General features: G+C 37.5%; 1 protein-coding gene across 1 annotated transcript in view; it reads right to left on the bottom strand.

Moving 5' to 3' along the window:
• LOC126184192 (uncharacterized) overlaps positions 1–20517 on the bottom strand; it is a 514613-nt gene that overhangs the window by 93921 nt on the left and 400175 nt on the right. The window contains exons 6-7 of the mRNA XM_049926560.1: positions 8318–8464; positions 3713–3858 (exon numbers count right to left, since the gene is read on the bottom strand). Coding sequence (XP_049782517.1) covers positions 3713–3858; positions 8318–8464 — 293 coding nt within the window. The remainder of the gene's footprint in view (positions 1–3712; positions 3859–8317; positions 8465–20517) is intronic.

Here is a 20517-nt window from a genome sequence, read left to right as displayed (position 1 = left end):
GTGTGAGGTCTTGCATTGTCACGGAGAAGGACAATTCCCTTTGTCAGCATGCCATGACTTTTGTATTGAATCACTCTGCATAGCTTTCTCAGGGTTTGGCAGTATGCTTTTGCATTGATAGTGGCTCCTTGTTGCATGAAGTCAACCAACAAAACACCATGCCTAATCCAAAACACCTACACCATGATTTTGCACTGGGACACAGTCTGTTTGGCCTTCACCTTTACAAGTGAGTGTGTGTGTCTCCATTCCATGCTCTGTTGCTTCGATTTGGGAGTGATATGCAAAACACATGTTTCGTCTTCAGTTATGATCTGACTCAAGAAGCTATCACCTTCTTCGTGATAACGAGTCAAGAACTTCATCGCACACTCAAATCTTTGGTTTTTGTGATCCTCTGTTAGGGGTTTTGGGACCCAATGGGAGGACAGTTTCCTAAACTTTAGGTGTTCAGAAACAATGTTGTAAAGCACTGATCTCGACACCTAAGGAAATTCATTTGAGAGACCTCTTATTGTAAAGCGCCTGTTCTCACGAATCCAACCAGAGCAGTCCTCATCATGGATGTTGTCACGGCCATCTTTGAATTCTTGCGCCCACTTACGCACTTTGCTTTCACTCATAACCGTAGCACCGTACACTTAGCAAATCTGTCGATGAATTTCTGCAAAAAAATGCTTCAAATGGTTCTGAGCACTATGCGACTTAACTTCTGAGGTCATCAGTCACCTAGAACTTAGAACTAATTAAACCTAATTAACCTAAGGACATCGCACACATCCATGCCCGAGGCAGGATTCGAACCTGCGACAGTAGCGGTCGCTCGGTTCCAGACTGTAGCGCCTAGAACCGCACGGCCACTCCGGCTGGCAAATTTCTGCGGCAGACAAGTTCCTTGCTGACAAAAACCATATCACTGAGCACACCTCACATGCGGCAGGTGAGTTGATAGCCTTAAACATTTTGAAAGCACAGAACAGAAACATACAGGTTAACTACAGAGCTGAAACTGAGCACAGCTGTTCCCGAGGCATGCCGGTACATAGTGCATATGCTCATTGCAATATGCATGTGAACTACTAGTGCCTACAACAAAATGGACCTTACTTAAAAAACATGCCTCGTATTTAGTGTGTGCCATATGGTCAAACACATAAGATACAAAGAATAGTAAAAACGAGTACAAAATTTCAGTAAGAAAACATAAATCCCAACTGTCACAAACAGACAGATTTTTTTATGTATTTGGTTTGTATCTCAGGTAACAGTGACAACAAGATTGACAGCCAGAGCCAGAGTAGTGTTAAAGTGTATTCTGTGCACAAACAGAGGGACAATATTGTGCAATGTCACCAGTTTTCTCACTGTCTTGCTTGATATGTTAGGTGTATACCACATGCTTCAACTGATTGTTGCCTTAAGTGGTGCATCTCGCTACCTCCCACATTCTTCCTTCCACTCTAGTACTCAGAAAAGTTTTTTTACAACAAGGGACACCTAATATGTAGTCTACAAGATACTATGTAAAGAGCAGTTATATATGGAGTACAATGAGTAGAAGTTCTTGCTCTAAATGACTGTTTAGTGAGTAACTATACACATTTTCTGTACCCAATCCAGGACTTTTTGGAAACTATTTTAATTACTAACAAAGCAGGATTCAGTTGTGACAGCATAATTAACATTAAAAATAATTATGGTTGGATGCAATCCTATGTGCACATTGTCTACATCAGTTTTAGTTAATGAGTGTGCAGGTACCTTAGAAGTCAGTTGTGGGGTCTTACAAGGAGAAATCTACAGGGGTGGCATTGACTTTTTGAAACTATCTATGTGGTGTAAAAGGTAAGGGTCCCATGTATCTTTCCGTCAATTATTCACGCATGAGGACCCACCAGGGTGAATGGCTGCAGGATGTGATACCTGGGACCCTAACCTACATCACCATTATAGATGGGGACCTCTCCTGGTTAGCTTTTGTTTCATAGTGTGACAGGGAGTGTTAGAAACATCTAAAACTTGCACTACCATAGCTCCTTCAGAATATTTAATAATACATGGTTCATGCATGACAGAGCACCAGCCTATTTCTTTCATGGCATGTAATGCACACCATGTTTATTACAAAAATTGTGGATGGTCTGGAAGATGGGATTACTGGTGCATTCCACAGAATCTTAAATGTGCCTGGAGTGCTTGTAACAGGAAGGTAGTCAAAACTAAACTTTTATCAGAGTGGGTAGCACTTACTGGAAATATCTCTGAGTGTTTAGCCTGTAAGATGTATTGAAATAGCCTTTTTAAACATATCAAAAACTACTATTTAGAAACTGGAAGGCTTTTTCCTCCCTCTTTTGGTCTCAGGAACACACTTCAGCAATTTGCATCATTGTTTGATTGCCAGTCTGTGTGTCTATCCACAAATGAACATCATGTACTCATGTATAAAAGTGAATTGTGTTATGTATCCTATAAAAACACCTGTTTCACTTTGTGTAACTGTCTAACATGATGACTTGAGTTGCTTCCAACTGTTTCATTAGGATTGTGGGAGTAGGTTAGGGACACGCAAGTCATCAAAGTGATGTCCAATTGAATGACTTACAGCAGACCACTGAACCACACGAAATTATTGTTTTTGTACATATCTGACAGTGGGTTACAAGAGACAATAACTACACCTGGGAAGACAAGAAACTGAAAATACAAGGATGTGGACAGAGAAAGAATTTCATGGAAAACTGAATAGAAGGGAGTGCAGACAGAGCAAGGGATGTCAGTTAGAATGACATGCACATGAGTTTAAGGTTAAATTTTGGGAGAGGGATGGAAGCAGTGTATACTTCAAATAAAATTGGCATAGACGAGCATGCAGTCCCAAGGATTAAGCAGGAAGATGAATCAGTCATGTTTTCGGCCAATATCATGTACAAATTTCAGTTATTTTTCATCTCTGTTGAAGGTATTTTACCAGCTGTATAGCATTGGAACAGAATCCTCCAATTTGTCACCTTACACTAAGCATTTTGGTGATGGGCTTGTTTTTCAAGATGATAATGCACAAGAACACTCCACTTATGAATATTTGCCTCTAGGAAGCAGGAACTAACCAAATGAAGTTGTCTGCAGACTGTGATGATGGCATGAACCAGAATGAGAATGTTTGGAACTAGCTGAACTTGCAGCATGTTTGCAAGAGATCCTCTATGGTTTTACCAGGCTAACATTAGGGACAAAGTCAGATTTAAGTAGAAGTTAATTGGTAAATTTTGCATGACTGAGATCTGGGCTAAGACTATGATAGAATTCAATCTATCATTAAGTATTCATATTTACATACACCCCATTACCAACAGACACATTTTATGCAATATTCATGCCATTTAACAGATATGCAAAACAAATTTGGCATTGGAGAGTATCCACATTTCAAGGGTACTATACAGTGAAACAGTATTACTTTAATAATAGACTGAGGAGTAGGACAAGACATTTTTTACTGCTGTGTGCAAATATAAATGTAGCACAGTAATGACAGATAGCTATTGTGACAAAACTAATGTAGGATTTATTAGGAATGTAATTACTGCTTTATTTAAACATTCCCGATAAGTTCTTAATCACCAACAAATTGCTGCTTTTATAATGACTTAGGTTATGAATCTTAGTTACAGTACAATCCCCCCTTTTTTTTAAGGATAAAAATGTCTACCTGCAGTGGACTGCCATTTTGATGACATCATATCATCTGTTGATCGCTGTTGATGCACCAGTTCATTAATTGGTGAGTAATTGTTCGTCCTTGCCAAGTTGTCCATCGGTACTGTAGGAGGTGGTAAACAGTTTTCTGGATTTAATCTGAAACATTAATACAAAACTTCATATAGGTTATTACCATCATTAATTTGGTGATTATCATTACTGGGATGGTGACTGTTTCATCAGAAGATTTCTCTGAGCATCTCACGATTTTCCATACTGAAATTCCAAATTTCCCTGAACCAATTTTTGTTGTATTTAAGAGCAAGATTTACTTTACTAGTTTTTGTGTTTCTACATCACATATTAGTGATTATTCCAAGTTCAACAATGATTAAAAACAAGATACACATGAAACTGAAGATGTTGTTGTTATTCAATAAATAATATTCAATCATTATACTTTATAATGCAGTTACTTAAGTAATGTCATCCTCTCAACTACCTGCAGAGAAGAACACTAAATGAAGATTATGTATGCTCAAATGAAAATCATGTATGCTCAGAACCAGATTTCAAATGATGTCCTGCAGTCTGCCATTGTCAAGCCTTAAACAAAGAAGCCACCAGACACCAGCATTCTGGTTGGCTTGTTGCCATTACAGAATAACTGTGTGCTTCACATCCATAACAACCAGTTCTGAATTTGATATGTATTTGTGTCTTTTTGCGATACCAAATAAAACAAAATTAAAGCCACTGGCAATAGCTTTACTTGTGTAAATGAAATTACAGTGGAAGGGAAAAAAACAAATATTCATGCTTGTAGCATATCAGTTTTTTTCCAGAACAAAGGCAAATTAAACACCATATGTAGTTTTCAAAATAGAATACATTCTAGAGCCCAAGGAATGGCCTGAAAATTTGGAAACCTGGAGCAACAATGGAAAACTAAGCTTCCTGATACAGATTTGTCAAAATAATGTAGGGACTGCTCCTAATTATGCTGTAATACTTTTTCAGTACCACTGACAAAACTAATGAAATTACAGAAACACAGTGCAATAAACTGTGACTTAAGCTCTGATTTTCTGAATATACCGATGGAGAGATTAGTAACTAAATCTCTACCTAGATACCAAATAGTGAAAACAAAACAACAATTTATTTACAATTTTATCAAATCTCCTATAAATTATATTCCATAATTAACATAGTCCACCACAATTATGTGCTGTGTTCTGACATTGTGTAATAAATCTCAAGTATGGTATATGAGAAATTCTCACAGGAGCATGACTCAGACTATAGGCACATGAGTGTGATATCAAAAAAGTTTGATAGCAACTATGCATCATGTTTCAGACTGGGAATGGTCATTGTTCAGCTGAAGCATGACACTATGACATAGATGAAAAAGTATTACTTTGTGCTGAAGTTACTAAAAAGAATCAGAGCCTGAATATTTAATGCTGATCTACAAAATATGTGTGTTAAGATATTTGTGTACAAGCTTTCTGTGTTCACACCTATGGTGAAAAACAGTAAAAGAGATAAGAATACAGAGAGGCTTCACTGCCCTGACTCTGAAGCAAGTTGAGCAATACTGCCTCATGTTTTATTTAGTGAAAAAATGTGTTTTCTAAGATACTAATGGATAATATGTAGAAGAATGACAAAAGAACACCCAATGGTTAATATTTAGCTGTAACATTTAGAAATGAAAATACCCTGATTATAGTGGATAAACACTTTATACAGTGCGTCATCTCTCAGAAACATCAGTGATTTACATAAAAATGCTGTTGACACAGATTATCAGTTAAATGACTTTATCAAGGAGAAGACATTGAATCATAGTAAGGTAACTTAGGTCTGCTTGCTATAATACCATTCCTGGCAGAAATAAATTATTTTTTTCTGCTCTCTGTTCCACAAGAAGTATACATAGGCCACTATGCATAGTGAAATATCCAAATTCTTATCCAAGCTGTAATTTTAAAAATCTTATTATTCAGTATATAGATAACAGGTAGCCCATAACAGAGTAAACGGTTCATGTAAAAACTTCTTATTTAAAGAAATATACAAAATTTAGGAATCAAAAAACCCATGTGCACTTGCAAACTTGACTGGGTAATAATTATTTGTTCTATAATTTACATACCTTATTTGAAAGCTATCACTTTCTTTTCTCTGGCTAACATCTTGAATATTCTAAAACTGTGTAGTTACATAGTTCTACCTATGTAAAACTGTTATTATGGTAAGTATTTGAGAATATTCAAATCTTAGAATGAGATACTTTTAAAAATGCAATGTTATTGCCTGGTAGCTCTAATTTTTCTACGATATTGTAGGAACTTTGCATCATCATCAGAATAATGGAGGCACTGCAATATCATATTTATGTGCGATACTGGGGAGCGACTTGTAAGTACAGTGTCTGACCTGTAAGGGAATATACATAATGGATGTATGAGTATAGGTGATAGATGCATGGTTGATGACATTTGGAAGTTTGGGTTTGGTCATGAGTCATGCATGGATAGCCAAGTGATAAGCGGGAAATTCGGGTTCAAGTCCTGTTCTGGCACAAATTTTCACTCTCGTCATTCTGTTCTAAAGCTGATGGTTGTCCTTATTCACAACTGCAAATTCATTTAATGTATCAAATTTTTTGTTTCCAAAAATGTATAGTTTTAGTAAAACAGAATGTTAGTTAATGAAATATTTTATTTAGAATATTTGAGTTTCCAGAAATTTCTTGGTGTGCTTTTCTGAATCTCATGGATAAAACTGTGTCTCAAAAATTCCATGACAAGAAGTAGAACCTAATGTTTAGGTAATTTAGCAGTATTACACACATCTTTAAATAGGGATTGTGCACAAAACCAGCCAATCTGTCTGCATCCAGGATTCATAATAAAAAAATTATTATGTAGTCCATCAGTGAGTAAATTTTCATGATAATAGTATATAGAGTCATTGGCTTCAATTCCCAACCAAACATTTAATGAGTATTGACAATATATTATTGCCACTTTTTAAATTTTGTTAGAATCCTTGAAGTCTGTGTAGCTTAGTGATGTGTTTTAAGCATGATGCTTACTATTCAAAAGCTGATCACCATCCAATTGGGACAGTAATAATCCATGATGCTGTATCAAGTTAGTTAAAAATTACCCAAAGCTGCCAACGACCAACAACTGGACTTTAGTAGAAGATGAAGACTTCTGAGGCACCACCCATCCATTCTGACACATCATCAAATTTACATTGCTGAGTATAAAATTCTGCTTAAACCTTAATGTGATTTAGTATGCTCTTTTGTACACAAAATAGTGTTCCAATAAACATTTTTACAAAAGTATGAATTGTGTAGGGGATGCTTGTGGTCTAAAACTTTCAGAAAAGCACACAGAGTTAATACGGAAATGTTTTAGAAACAGTTTACTTTGAGTTAGATGTAAATATCATGTAGTTACATTAATCTGCATTTAAAATGAGTGAAGAAAACTACATGATCAAATCCAGAATCTCAAATTCACAGATGAGATACATTATGGACTAAGCTACCTGATCAGTTGATATACTACAAAGTTTTTGGTTGATAATATGTCTAAAGAATTAAAAACTATCATAGTACCTTGAACAATTACTTATAACATCTTTATCCTAATGAGTTTTTCATCTGCTGGTAACCTAAAGCCACATTTCACACTATAATTTTCCGTGTACATTTGGATTGCAAGATTCAGTGTCATAGTCCAGTTCTCACCTTGCTTGATGAACTTGATCGACTTTACATGCACTGAATTCTGCTTATGATTAGATATGGCACCACAATGGTTGCTCCACCTTTCTTTTCATCTCTTCTCTTTGTTAACAACAATGTTGTATGATTGTGAAGGGCATCATATTTTTTCTTTAGGTGTGTTACTACAGTTTTATTATAAATACTGAATGAATGACCTTTTCTACTATTACATTTTTGTATATCTTTTTATGCTTTTATTTTACATAACTACAGATACTGGTAGTTATGCTTTTATTATCCTATACATACATGATTTTCCCATTAATTGTTCTAATTCACTTTTAAAAAAAAAAAATCCTTCTGTTTAGCATCACTTTTGAACTTGATGTGCTATATGATTCTGATGATGACTTGGTTGCTCTGTAAATAAGGATAGACAAGTTTGTGTTTCTATGTTTCACTGAACTAAATAAATGTCATGCATGCTTTTCCACAGTTGTAGTATTTATAACGGAAGTGGGAATACAGACATTCCAGTCTGGATGGAAAACTGCTCAAACCAGTAGCTAGGCAATTAATGGGAAAATCATGTATGTATAAGATAATAAAAGCATAAATATCAGTATCTGTAGTTACATAAAATAAAAGCATAAAAAGATATACAAAAATTTAATAGTAGAAAAGGTCATTCATTCAGTATTTGTAATAAAACTGTAGTAGCACACCCAAATAAAAAATATGATGCCCTTCACACTCATACAACATCTTTTAATATGGCTACAGGTTAGTGAATTTATTTCCTTTAAGGGCAAGTATTTCCAATTATCATTAAATACTATTCAAATTACAGTTACTTACGGGTATTTGCTACACTGAACATGCAAGAAGTTCAGAGCCTTATCTAATATTTGTTGAGAGAATTCTACAGCAGACTCTGGATCAGCTGCTGATCCACAATTACGTTTTGTTTCACTCAGAACACATTCACGAAACTGATTATGGAAACTGAAAGGAACAAAAATGCATTAGAATATGTTTCTGAACTCACTGATAATTGTATTTTGCAAAATATCCATAAATCTTCAACAAATGAGATACACTAAGACAAATATACTAGTAAACTGATGTTAAATGGTAAGGGCTGTAATGCATTATAGATTTACAGAATAAAAATTACGTTATCTTCAGGGAAAAAATCAAATCATATAAGATATTCATGTCTGCATTGTAAATATTATCTTTCATGAAACAGATATCATATGTAACTATAATATAGAAAAATATAGGGACAAAAGGCTAATATGCTTTGCTTTAAATAATTAAATATTCCATCAATTTGTTTGTTTATTTTTTTAGCCCATATACAGCTTTCAATCTGCATGAGGCATCACCCACATACATATGTGGTATAACACTTTTCAGTTAAGCTTATGGTACATGGGCCACATTTAATTATATTATCTACAGTTGCCATATACATACTCTAAAGAATAACAGGGACAGAAGCTGTTTGTTTCAATTTGAATTAATAGATCATTGACATTACTTTTTACAAATGCATCTACAGTGTAGAAAGTTGTATCTTGCAGCGAGGTTTATATTGCCATTCTGAAATTACTAATTTTCATCCACCTCATCCCACATGGTAATTTCTTAATAAATTTTTTTTCCTAACTGCATAAAGTTATACACACTGCCTTATAAAAAAATTAAAGCACTCAGAAGATGTGGTCAGGCATCAACTTCACATTGTACACATGCACACCATCACTGGGTATGTAAATGTTCAGAACTGAAATTCACTGTAACAGATAGAATGGTCACCGCAATATATTTGTATTGTTCATGTTTAGTGTCAGATGTTCAGTAATCAGTGGAAATACATGGAGATGCCACATATTCATGTGTGACAGTGTTATCAGCACTTTGAGGTGTTTTAAAGGGGTCTTATTGAGGATCTTCATTTGGCCAGGTTGTCAAATCATGCAATATCCAAATTTGTGGGGCATTCAGATGTAACAGTTGTCTAACATTAGATAGCCTGGGAACTTGAGGGCAGACATATTCATTGTCAAGTTTCCATTTGACAGCATCTGACCACCACAAGGGAGGATTGGCATACTGTTCCTTCAAACCTGTGGCTGCTATTCAAGAACATGTAATGGTGGGTTATCCTGCACCACTGGTCAAAGACCAGTAGCAGCCAGCTTGGGAATTACTGTCGCATGCTGTTAACACCACAACACAAATTCTTCAACTGAGTGGTGCCATGACTGGGAAGCATGGACTGCTGATGAATGGCATCACACTGTGTTCAACAATCAATCATAGCTCTGCATTTCCATGAATGACTGTCATAGGTGAGTATAACAGTAGCCCGGTGTTACTCCTGGCATCATTGTGTGTGTACCCATGGAGTATGACTTCAGGTCACGCTTGATAGTGATTGAGGGGACTCTGACAACACAACAGTGCATTATGAACATCCTGCATATTCATGTGTTATGTCTCTTGTGTTGTGTTACCGAGTCAGATAGCACAGTGGTTAGGAAACTGGACTTGCATCAAGGGGGATGACAGTTCCAATCTGCTTCCAGCCATCCTAATTTAGGTTTTCTGTGATCTTCCTAAAACACTCCATGCAAATGCTAGGATGGTTCCTTTGACACGGCACAGCAGGTTTCTTTCTCCAACATTAAGAAAAATTCAAGGTTCCGTTCCATATCTAATGACCCTATTGTCAACAGGATATTAAAAGCTAATCTTCCTTCTTTTTTTTAGTATTTTTATGCCATTTTTCAACAGGAAAGTGCACATCCACATGTGGCACATGTCTCCATGAACTGTCTGCATGATATCGAGATACTCCCATGACCTCCAATGATCCCCAGATCTGTCCTCAATAGAATGTGTGGAGTGTGCTCAGATAGTAACCCTGTTCCAGTGGCAGTATCCAGGATATCAGGGATAATGTGCAGCAGTTGAGAGTAGCTTGCCTCAGAAGAGGATACAATGGTCTTATGACACTCTTCCCAACTGAATCACTGCACACATTCAGGCCAGAAAGTTGCAACATCATACTAATATGTGGGCTCATACTACCAGGTTGTTTGCAAATTTGACTCAGGTTTGTAATTGCTGAAATAATATCATGTATCTCTGCACCCCAGAAAGTTTCATTTCATTTCCTCTTCTCATTCTATGTGAAAATTTTATATACACTGACAGAAAAAATTGCAACACCAAAAAATAATTAATGTAGAGTAATGATATTTTAGGAATGCATTTGTCCAGGAAACATTTTAAGTGATTAACGCTTCAAGATCACAGGTTAATGTAAGCACAAGATAAGCCATTGCATATGTGAAATTATGGTATATTAATAACTGGTTTAACTGCCAGAATGTTAAATGCAAGCACGCAAACATGCATACATTGTGTTGTACAGGAGCCAGATGTCAGTTTGTGGGATGGAGTTCCAGGTCTGTTGCATTTGTTTGGTCAATGCAGGAACGGTTAATGCTGCCTGTGGGTGACATTGGAGTTGTCATCCAATGATGTCCCACGTGTGCTCGATTGGAGACAGATCTGGTTATCGAGCAGGCCAAGTCGACACTGTGTAGAGCATGTTGGGCTACAGCAGTAGTATGAGGGAGAGTTACCCTGTTGAAAATCACCCCCTGGAATGCTTTTCACATGTTGCAGAACAACAGGTCAAATCACCAGATTCACATACAAATTTGCAGTCAGAGTGTTTGATAACTATGAGAGTGCTCCCTCAATTGGCCTCCTCCTAATCAACACATGGCCATCACTGGCACCGAGGCAGAACCAGCTTTCATCAGAAAACACAACAGACCTCCACGCTGTCCTCCAAAAAGCTCTTGTTTGACACCACTGAAGTCATAAATGGCAGTGGCTTGGGGTCAGTGGAATGCATGCTACAGGGCATCTGGCTCGGAGTTATCCTTGACGTAACCAATTTGTAACAGTTTGTTGAGTCACTGTGATGTAAACTGCTACTCTGCTGCTGCAGATGCAGTACAAGGCAACAGAGCCACATGCTCAACATATGGTCTTCTTTCTCGCTAGTTCCACAAGGCCACCTGGAGCCCAGTCTTCTTGTGACTGTACATTCTCACGACCACCGCTGCCAGCAATCATGTACAGTGACTATATTCCTGCCAGAACTTTCTGCAGTATCGCAGGAGAAGCTTCCAGCTTCTCATAGCCCTATTACACAACCTTGTTCACAGTCAGTGGTGTCTTTGTCCCCTTAAGGGCATTCTTGACTAAAATTAACTCAGCAAGTCCAGTCTCAAAGGTAACTTACACTCGTGACTATTATAGCACCTATTTAAAGCAAACCTGATTTACATCCTTGTAGTAGTGCTACTAGTGCCACTCTTATGTGACTGGTGCCAAATCGGAATAGACTTCATCTTGGAGATGTAAAAACACGTATTCCAACTTTTGCTTATGTTGCTCAACTCCTTCTCAGTGTTTTTTTTCTGTCAGTATATATATGAAACATAATGGGTTAAGAGAATATGTGATGTTATTTCACAAAACTGAGTATGTACAAATAAAGGGAATATTCAAAGGGTCCCTACTCCTTGGTTCTGTAAGAGTGGATGTGTGGTCTTCTATCATTTTATCTCAGTAGATCTTGGCATACATAAGGATATAAAATATGTATAGACTTATGACAGTCAGTATTTTATTTTCAGTGAAATGCATTTTGTTTTGGCTCCAGCATAGTTCTCCCATATCAGTGCACAAAAGTTTAGTATACGCCTAGTAGACAAAAGGATGGGTCACGTGAGTGTTATATAAGCAATCCCTTTGTCAACTGACTGCATATTTCAGGTATACTATATCGTGAAGTCAAGCATGTTGTGCTCATTAGCATGTTGTGCCACATGGTGGTCAGTTCTCTTCATGGCCATATTTTGGTGATGGCCATTCATTCTGATGGACGGCTGTTGCTCATGTCCACATAAAATGCTGTGCAGAAGTTGCAGATGAGCTGGAATATCACGTGGCTGCTATCCTTATTCCTCCACAACCTCAACACCTTCTCTCCCATCTGCATCACCTGCTCCTTCTCAGCACGATTTGTCACCTACCTGGATGTTCACCTGCATTTCACTGATGGCTGCATCAGATGGGACCAATCATTATAATGCCCACTAACCACCAACAGTATCTGCATTTTGACAGCTGACACCCATTCCACACCAAAAAGTTTCTCCCATGTAACCTGGCCACCTGCAGATGGTGTATCTGCATTGACAAGGGTTCCCTTTCCCAGTATGCTGAAGGTCTCACAAACGTTTTCTCAAACAGGCACTACCCGAAACCTAGTCAGCAAACAAATTTCCAATACTATTTTATGTGAGAATGACCACCAAATAGCTGTCCACCAGAACAAATGGTCACTGCCAAAATTTAGACAAGAACAGACTTGACCATTCAATGGCAGAACACGCTGCTAAACACATGCCCGAGTTCAGTGGCTGCTTCACAACCTGTGCTATTTGGATCTTCCCCTCTAGCACAAGCTTTTATGAACTATGCTTACCCTCTCTCCCCACACCTTCTTCCCAACAGTTTCCTCTTCTTCTATGTTGTCATCTTCTCCCAAACCATGCCTTGCCTCCACCTGATCTTCATCATATGCCACACCTCACCTGCTCCAGAGCCTGTGTGTCAAATACCTAGCCTATGCATCTGCCACCCTTCCCTCCCACATTCCTAACCTGTGTACCTACATCTCCCTCCAAACTGTGAGGTAAATGACCAAAGGGGATTTATTCTGAAAGCCAGCAAGGTTTTCATTTTTTTGTGTGTGTATGTATGCCGACAACTCAGTAGTTCCACTGTTCAGTGAGAATATCCTTTACTCGTATATTTCTTACATTTTGCCACATCTTTTGAAAGGAGGAACTTTGGATGTTAGATTTGGGAAAGAACATGTTGAGGAACTGTGTTTCAAGTTTAGAAGAACAATCGACCAAGCACCAACTAGATGTGTACCCAGTAGCAAAGTTCATTATGGGAGGGGCTCTCCATGATATATATGGATAGAGGGATGCTAAATGCTATTGTGGTGCAAAAAACACCATACTTTAATTAAAAAACTTGGGGTAATGTCTATATCTTAATGATTAATGAAGTTGTTAAAATGTGATGATCTTTGTTGTTTGAGTCCATGGCCACTCTCTGTCTTGGTGGAAAGAGATTACAAATATCTTTATTGAGTCAAAAGTTATTTCATTTAAAAATGTTAAGTGTGTCAGCCTGCACATAAATATTCCACTTTTACCATAACTTATCAGTCTTCCTCAGTGTTGCAACTGCCTGATGATGTCTCATTTGTGCTCTGACACTATGGCAACATGTCATACATTACCACATTCTGCCTACCGTAATGACACAATGAGAGTTACTCATAAGATTATATCACCCACAAGTGTGAATTGTGATTCATCTATCATCCCTTCAATGCTTCCATTATTTGGAAACTTTATTAAAATTTACACTGAAGTGAATTACTATAAATCCTTAGCTTCTGTGAAACTAAACCTTTCTTAGAACTGGCCACAAAGGATATTCAGCTATCAGTCAGTATGACATATATTCAATTTATTAGTTTTTGAGAATACTGATAACTTTTGTGATGGACAAGGACAACCTTTTATCTCTCCTGTTCTCCTTCGGTATTAATGTTTGTGGTCAGAGGACTTTGTCAGTCTGGGCAGTGTACTTTTTATACAGATGCTGTAATTCATATTCCAGCCTACCTTCGCATAACAGAAACATGTCTTTTTATTTATTTATTTATTTACATGTGAAGTTCCATAGGACAAAATTGAGGAGCAAATCTCCAAGGTCATGGAATGTGTCAGTACATGAAATTACAACATAAAAGTAAAAAATACCCAGACTCATGAACTGGGTTCAACAAAATATTCATGAACTTACACCACTTACTGCTCGAACCACTCATTTCTGAGCCAAAAATATCCTTTTAGAATGGGAAGAGTTACCTCAAAATATAATATCATATGACATTAGTGAATGAAAAACACAAAATAGACTAAATTTCGTGTTGAACGATCTTTCAGTTCAGATACCGTTCGAATAGTAAAAACGGCAGCATTAAGTCTTTTAACAATATCCTGAACATGAGTTTTCCATGACAGTTTACTATCTATCTGAACACCTAGAAATTTGAACTGTTCAGTTTCACTAATCATATGCCCATTCTGTGAAATTAAAATGTCGGGTTTTGTTGAATTGTGTGTTAGAAACTGTAAAAACTAAGCCTTACTGTGATTTAGCATTAGTTTATTTTCTACAAGCCATAAACTTAGGTCATGAAATTGAGCCAATGTTGCACACAATACCCTTTACTACCATGCTAGTGTCACCAGCAAACAGAAATATTTTAGAGTCACCAGTAATACTTGAGGGCATATCATTTATTTAAATAACGAACAGGAATGGCTGCAACACTGATGCTTAGGGCACCCCCCCCCCCCCCCTACTTGACTGTACCCCACTGACACTCCACACCACAACCATTGTCAAGATTGTGAAAAATGACCTTTTGCTGTCTGTTGCTAAAGTAAGAGGTGAACCAATTGTGAGCTACTCCCCATATTCCATAATGGTCCAACTTTTGGTGCAATATTTTGCGATCAACACAATCAAATGCCTTAGTTAAATCAAAAAATATGCCTAGCATTTGAAACCTTTTGTTTAGCCCATCCAGTACCTCACAGAGAAAAGAGAACATAGCATTTTCAGTTGTTAAATGACTTCAAAGCCAAACTGTACATTTGATAGCAAATCCTGTGATATAAAATTATCAATTATCCTTCCATACACAGCCTTTTCAATAACTTTAGCAAACACTGATGGCATAGAAATAGGTCTAAAATTGTCTACATTATTCCTTTCTCCCTTTTCATAAAGCGGCTGTACTACTGGGTACTTTACTCGTTCAGGAAACTGATCATTTCTAAAGGAAAAATTACAAATATGGCTAAGTACAGGGCTAACATGCACAGCACAGTACTTCAATATTCTGCTAGGCACTACATTATCTCCATGAGAGTCCTTAGTCTTCACTGATTTAATTATTGACTCAATCTTCCCCTTGTCTGTATCACAGAGGAGTATTTCAGACATCAATCTCAGAAAGGCATTTGCCAAAAAAGTTATATGATTTCCTGTAGAAACTAAATCTTTATTTAATTTGCCAGCAATATTCAGAAAATGATTGTTAAATACTGTACATATATCTGATTTATCAGTAACAGAAATATTTTTACTACGAACTGACTTTATATCATCAACCTTCTGCTGCTGACCAGACACTTCCTTCACAACTGACCATATGGTTTTAATTTTATCCTGTGAATTAGCTATCCTATTTGCATGCCACATACTCTTAGTCTTACTAATAACTTTTTGAGCACATTACAGTACTGTTTGTAACGGGCTACTGTAGATTGATTGTGACTACTTCTAATATTTTGACATAATTCTCGCTTTGTTCTGCATCATATCCTTATCCCACTAGTCAGCCACCCAGGCTGCCTATTACTGCTAGTACCCCATTTAGAATGTTATAGGGGAAAGCAACTCTCAAAGAGCATGAGAAATGTGTTAGGAAAGCATTATATTTATCATCTGTGTTATCGGCACTATAAACATCCTGCCGCTCTTGTTCCTTGACAAGGTTTAAAAAACACTCTATCACTGTTGGATTAACTTTCCTACATAGTTTGTAATTATATGTGACATTTGTTTGAGTACAAAAGCCTTTTAGTGTTAAAATTTGTGCATCCTGATCTGAAAGGCTATTCAGCCTTTCACTAACAGAGTGTCCATCTTGTAATGAAATGAATAAAGGTTTTGTCTATGGTTGTGCTACTGTTCCCCTGCACCCTAGTTGGAAAAACACAATTTGCATCAGATCATTTGAATTTAGGAAATCTACCAACATCCTTTTTCTTGCACCATCATATACAAAACTTATATTGAAGTCACCACTTATAACCAATTTCTAGTACTTCCAACAAGTGAATCAGAACCCTCTCTAGCTTGAGCAGAAATGCATTGAAGTCAGAGTTGGTGGACCTATAAACAACAACAATTAGAAGTTAAGTTTCACTAAGTTCAATGGCCCCTGCACAAAATTAAAATATCTTTCAGTACAGTGCCTTGATATGTCTGTGGACTCAAATGGAATACTGTTTTATATGTACATAGTCACTCCCCCACCCTGCAAGGAAATCCTTGAAAAACAGCCTACTAATCTGTATTCTGGTAAAGGATGTCATCTTTAATACTTAATTTCTGTATATTGGGTGAAGACGACAGTTAATATGATAGTATTGAAACTTACTATGGCCTATTTCATACATAAATATTCAAAACAAAGCAACCAACAGCAAAAAAGCAGAAGCAATTAACCAATAACAATCTACCACTGCAGTGACAGTATACATGACAATAGTTCATAGAAACTCTAACTGAAGCACATTTTGTTGTGAAAAATAGGACAATGCATGGAAGAAGAGGAATAAACTGATTACAAAACAGGATTACAGTCATTAAATGTAACTTTTATGCATATGACCACAATTGCATGATATTACCTCACAGCAACAGTTGAAGATGTGTACAATATGCAAAAACTGAACAACTGGAGAGTATGTGGGTGGAACTGAAGACAGAATGATAGTTTTGACACCAGGCATTAGCCACAGAGGTCAGTCTGATAATGATAAACATTAATATCTGAGGCCTTGAACAAGAACACACTGCACACACAAAATCTGTAACTTGTTGCCAGTAAGAAGGAATGGACTAAAGATGGGATTTTAACATAAGCATTGAACCAATAATTTTGAAGGAGTATGAGGTAGGAAGTTAAATACTTGGCACTTCTATATATTAGATAGCACCTGATGATAGTAACAACACACCTAGAGGAAATATTGTACCAGCAAGACATTACTGCTTAGATCCAAAATCTCATAATCTGAATATTATTTACATGTGCTGTAGTACAAAGAATTTTGCTCTCTCTTTATTCTATGTGCTTCTTATCAATTTAGTTTTGTAATCTGGATTTATTATAGTGATGAAAAATTTCTCCTCAGGAAGGCCTCTTGTGATACATTTTGGTCATGTGGACACTTTGTAAGAACTGAAGTGAGCATCAAGTCTAAACACTTAGGAATTTTGACAGATGCCATAATTCTGTTGCAGAGTCCACATATTGCCAAGGTTGTTTCGACTACACTGCAGAAGTTTTGCTGGAAAGGCTTTACACATCCTCCAAACAGTGCCAATCTACACCCATGTGATTTATGTGTTTTTGGAGCCCTGAAGGAAACATTAATGGCTGTTGATCTGCTTTGGGCTAAGAGGTGCACATCTTAGTGCAATCATGGTTCTGGAGGCAATTGCAAACATTTTTCCATGGAGGCAATGACCATATTGTCTCACAATGAGATAAATGTATTAACAGTTATGTTGATTACATATGAAATAATAAAATTTTTACTTACTTTTTTTCCGTATGTCTCATTTTCATTTGACTGCCCTTTATATACACTTCCATCCTTGTTTACATGCCTATCTGCCACTCAATGCTTCTACTACATGATGATTAGTTATCTTGACTCATCTCACTGTAAGTATTCCACCCAGAATTTTCAAGTAGCATGTTAAATTTTCATATTTTATTATGATACATATTATTGAAATACGTAGCTTTAAGATATAAATGGATTACTAGCAGTTCTCATGAGAACAGGGTCTATTAAAATGGATATTTCAATCTGCAGCAGAGTGTGCTCTATTCTGAATCTTACTGACAGATTAAAAATGTTGTATAAAACATTGTCAGACTTCTTGTCATGACAGTTCAGGGTAAAACCATGAGCTTTCAATTATTTCCACCATTGACACTGTCAGGAACAACTGACTGTCAAAATTCCTGCTGTGGTGGCCTTGTATAGCCCAAAGATGGCATCTGATTGGACTCGGACACGGTTTTAATCTGCCAGGAATTTTCAAAACGGTATATGCTACATAATGAAATATTCATTCTGGTAACAATCCCCTGCGTGATGACTAAGCCATTTCACCACAATATCCTTCCTTCCAACAGTGCTAATCCCACAAGTTATGCTGGAAAATGTCAGTGGAGTTTGATAAATAGGTGAGAGATACTGACAGAAGTGAAGTTGTGGGGGCACGCTGTGAGCTATGACTGGCTAACTTAGTCAGTAAGAACATTGTCCATAAAAGGTGAGGTTCCGGGCTTGAGTCCTAATCCAGCACAGAGCTTTAATCTGCCAGAAAGTTTGAAGGGGATCTTTTGCTTAATGGTTTGCATGTAGGAACTGTTGTAGTATTTGATTATGAACACAAATAATAATGAAGTGGGTAACATATTTTTCAAAGCAGAATTGTCTAAAATACTACTAATGAACCTAGCACTTTGGAGCTTTAATTCAAGTGGTTTATGCTATTTTTGGTTTAAGAGAAGATATAAAATGTTGATAAATTACGAACTCTTAGGATCTGAAGCTATTAATGGAATTGGAGGTAAAGTAGTTTTGCATGTATGGATAATACACTCATGTTCAGAAAAACAGAACACCTTGAACAACTAGAGATAGGACATTCTATTCACAGGACATGTACATCAGTATGTTCTGCAGAAATGATTAGCACTTGAACCAGGTCACCTGTGGGTTCAATTCCAACATTGATATCGTGGCGCAATGCCACCTACCAGTGAAATGTACTAGCAGCTCTCATTGTCACTATAAACTGAAAGTAATGGATCAGTGTGACTTAAGCAGGTGCGCATGATGCCTTGTAGGTGTATGCGTGAACCATACCATCAATCAGTAAATGTGAAAGAGGGCACATTATTGGCATGAGAAAATGTGATGCATCCATCCAGGAAACTGCTGCTCATGTGGGATGAATTGTTTTGGCAGTGCAACCATGTGTTCACAATGGTTCATGGAAGGCCACAGAACAGGATGAGATGGGTCAGGTCACACTACCCAGACCCCCTCCCCCCCCCCCCCCTCCCTCTTCTGACAAGACAGACCTCATCCAAGTGGAATTGCAGGACAAATCTGTCTCCTCTTCAGCTCTGGTACAATAGTGGAAGAGTGTAACAAATCGTATGCTATCAGGAGTGACAGTCCATCACTGTTTATTATGGCATGGGTTACATGCACATTGTCTACCTCTCCACTTACCTTTGATGAATGTGCAGAAACATGCTAGACAGCAATGGTGTATGGAACAAGATCACTGGGGACAGAAATGGCATCAGATACTGTTTTCAGGTGAATCCAGGTTCTGCTTGCTTGAAAATGATGGCTGAATTTTGGTTCGCCACAGACAGGGGGAATGGCATCACAGTGACTGCATTCGCAAAATACATACAGCACCAACTCAAGGCCTTATGGTGTGGGGTGCTACTGGGTACAGCCACAAATCACAGTTGGTACATGTCCAGCGCACTGTGACCAGTGTGACGTGTAGCCATATCCTCTCTGCACAACACCCCAGATGCCATTTTTCACCAAGACAATGCGCTACCACATGTTGCTGCATGAACACACAACTTCTTGGTTTCACAGGATGTCAGTCTTTTGCCCTGGCCTGTCAGATCACAGACTTGTTGCCAGTCAGAAATGTGTGGAATATGGTGAAATGATGGGTGCAGCATTGTGACACAGTGCCAACCACCACAGTGGAACTTTGGAAGCAGCTGAATTCAGCCTAGTGGGCTATACCACAGGATGCTATTAGCACCTTATACGCATCAATTTCATCATGCATGGGACAAGTTATCAGGGCCCATGGTGGACCCTGTACCTACTAAGCAGCAGGACACATGCTGAACCAAGCTGACTGAAATGCTTATCATTTCTGCAGAACATACTATTGTACATGTCCTGTGAATATCAGTGTCACACCTCTAGTTGTGCAATGTGTTTTGT

Source organism: Schistocerca cancellata, chromosome 4 (genome assembly GCF_023864275.1).
Source record: "Schistocerca cancellata isolate TAMUIC-IGC-003103 chromosome 4, iqSchCanc2.1, whole genome shotgun sequence".
NCBI classification, from domain to species: Eukaryota; Metazoa; Arthropoda; class Insecta; order Orthoptera; family Acrididae; genus Schistocerca; species Schistocerca cancellata.
Note: the sequence above shows the minus strand (reverse complement) of the source record. Positions and strands in the feature narration are given on the sequence as shown.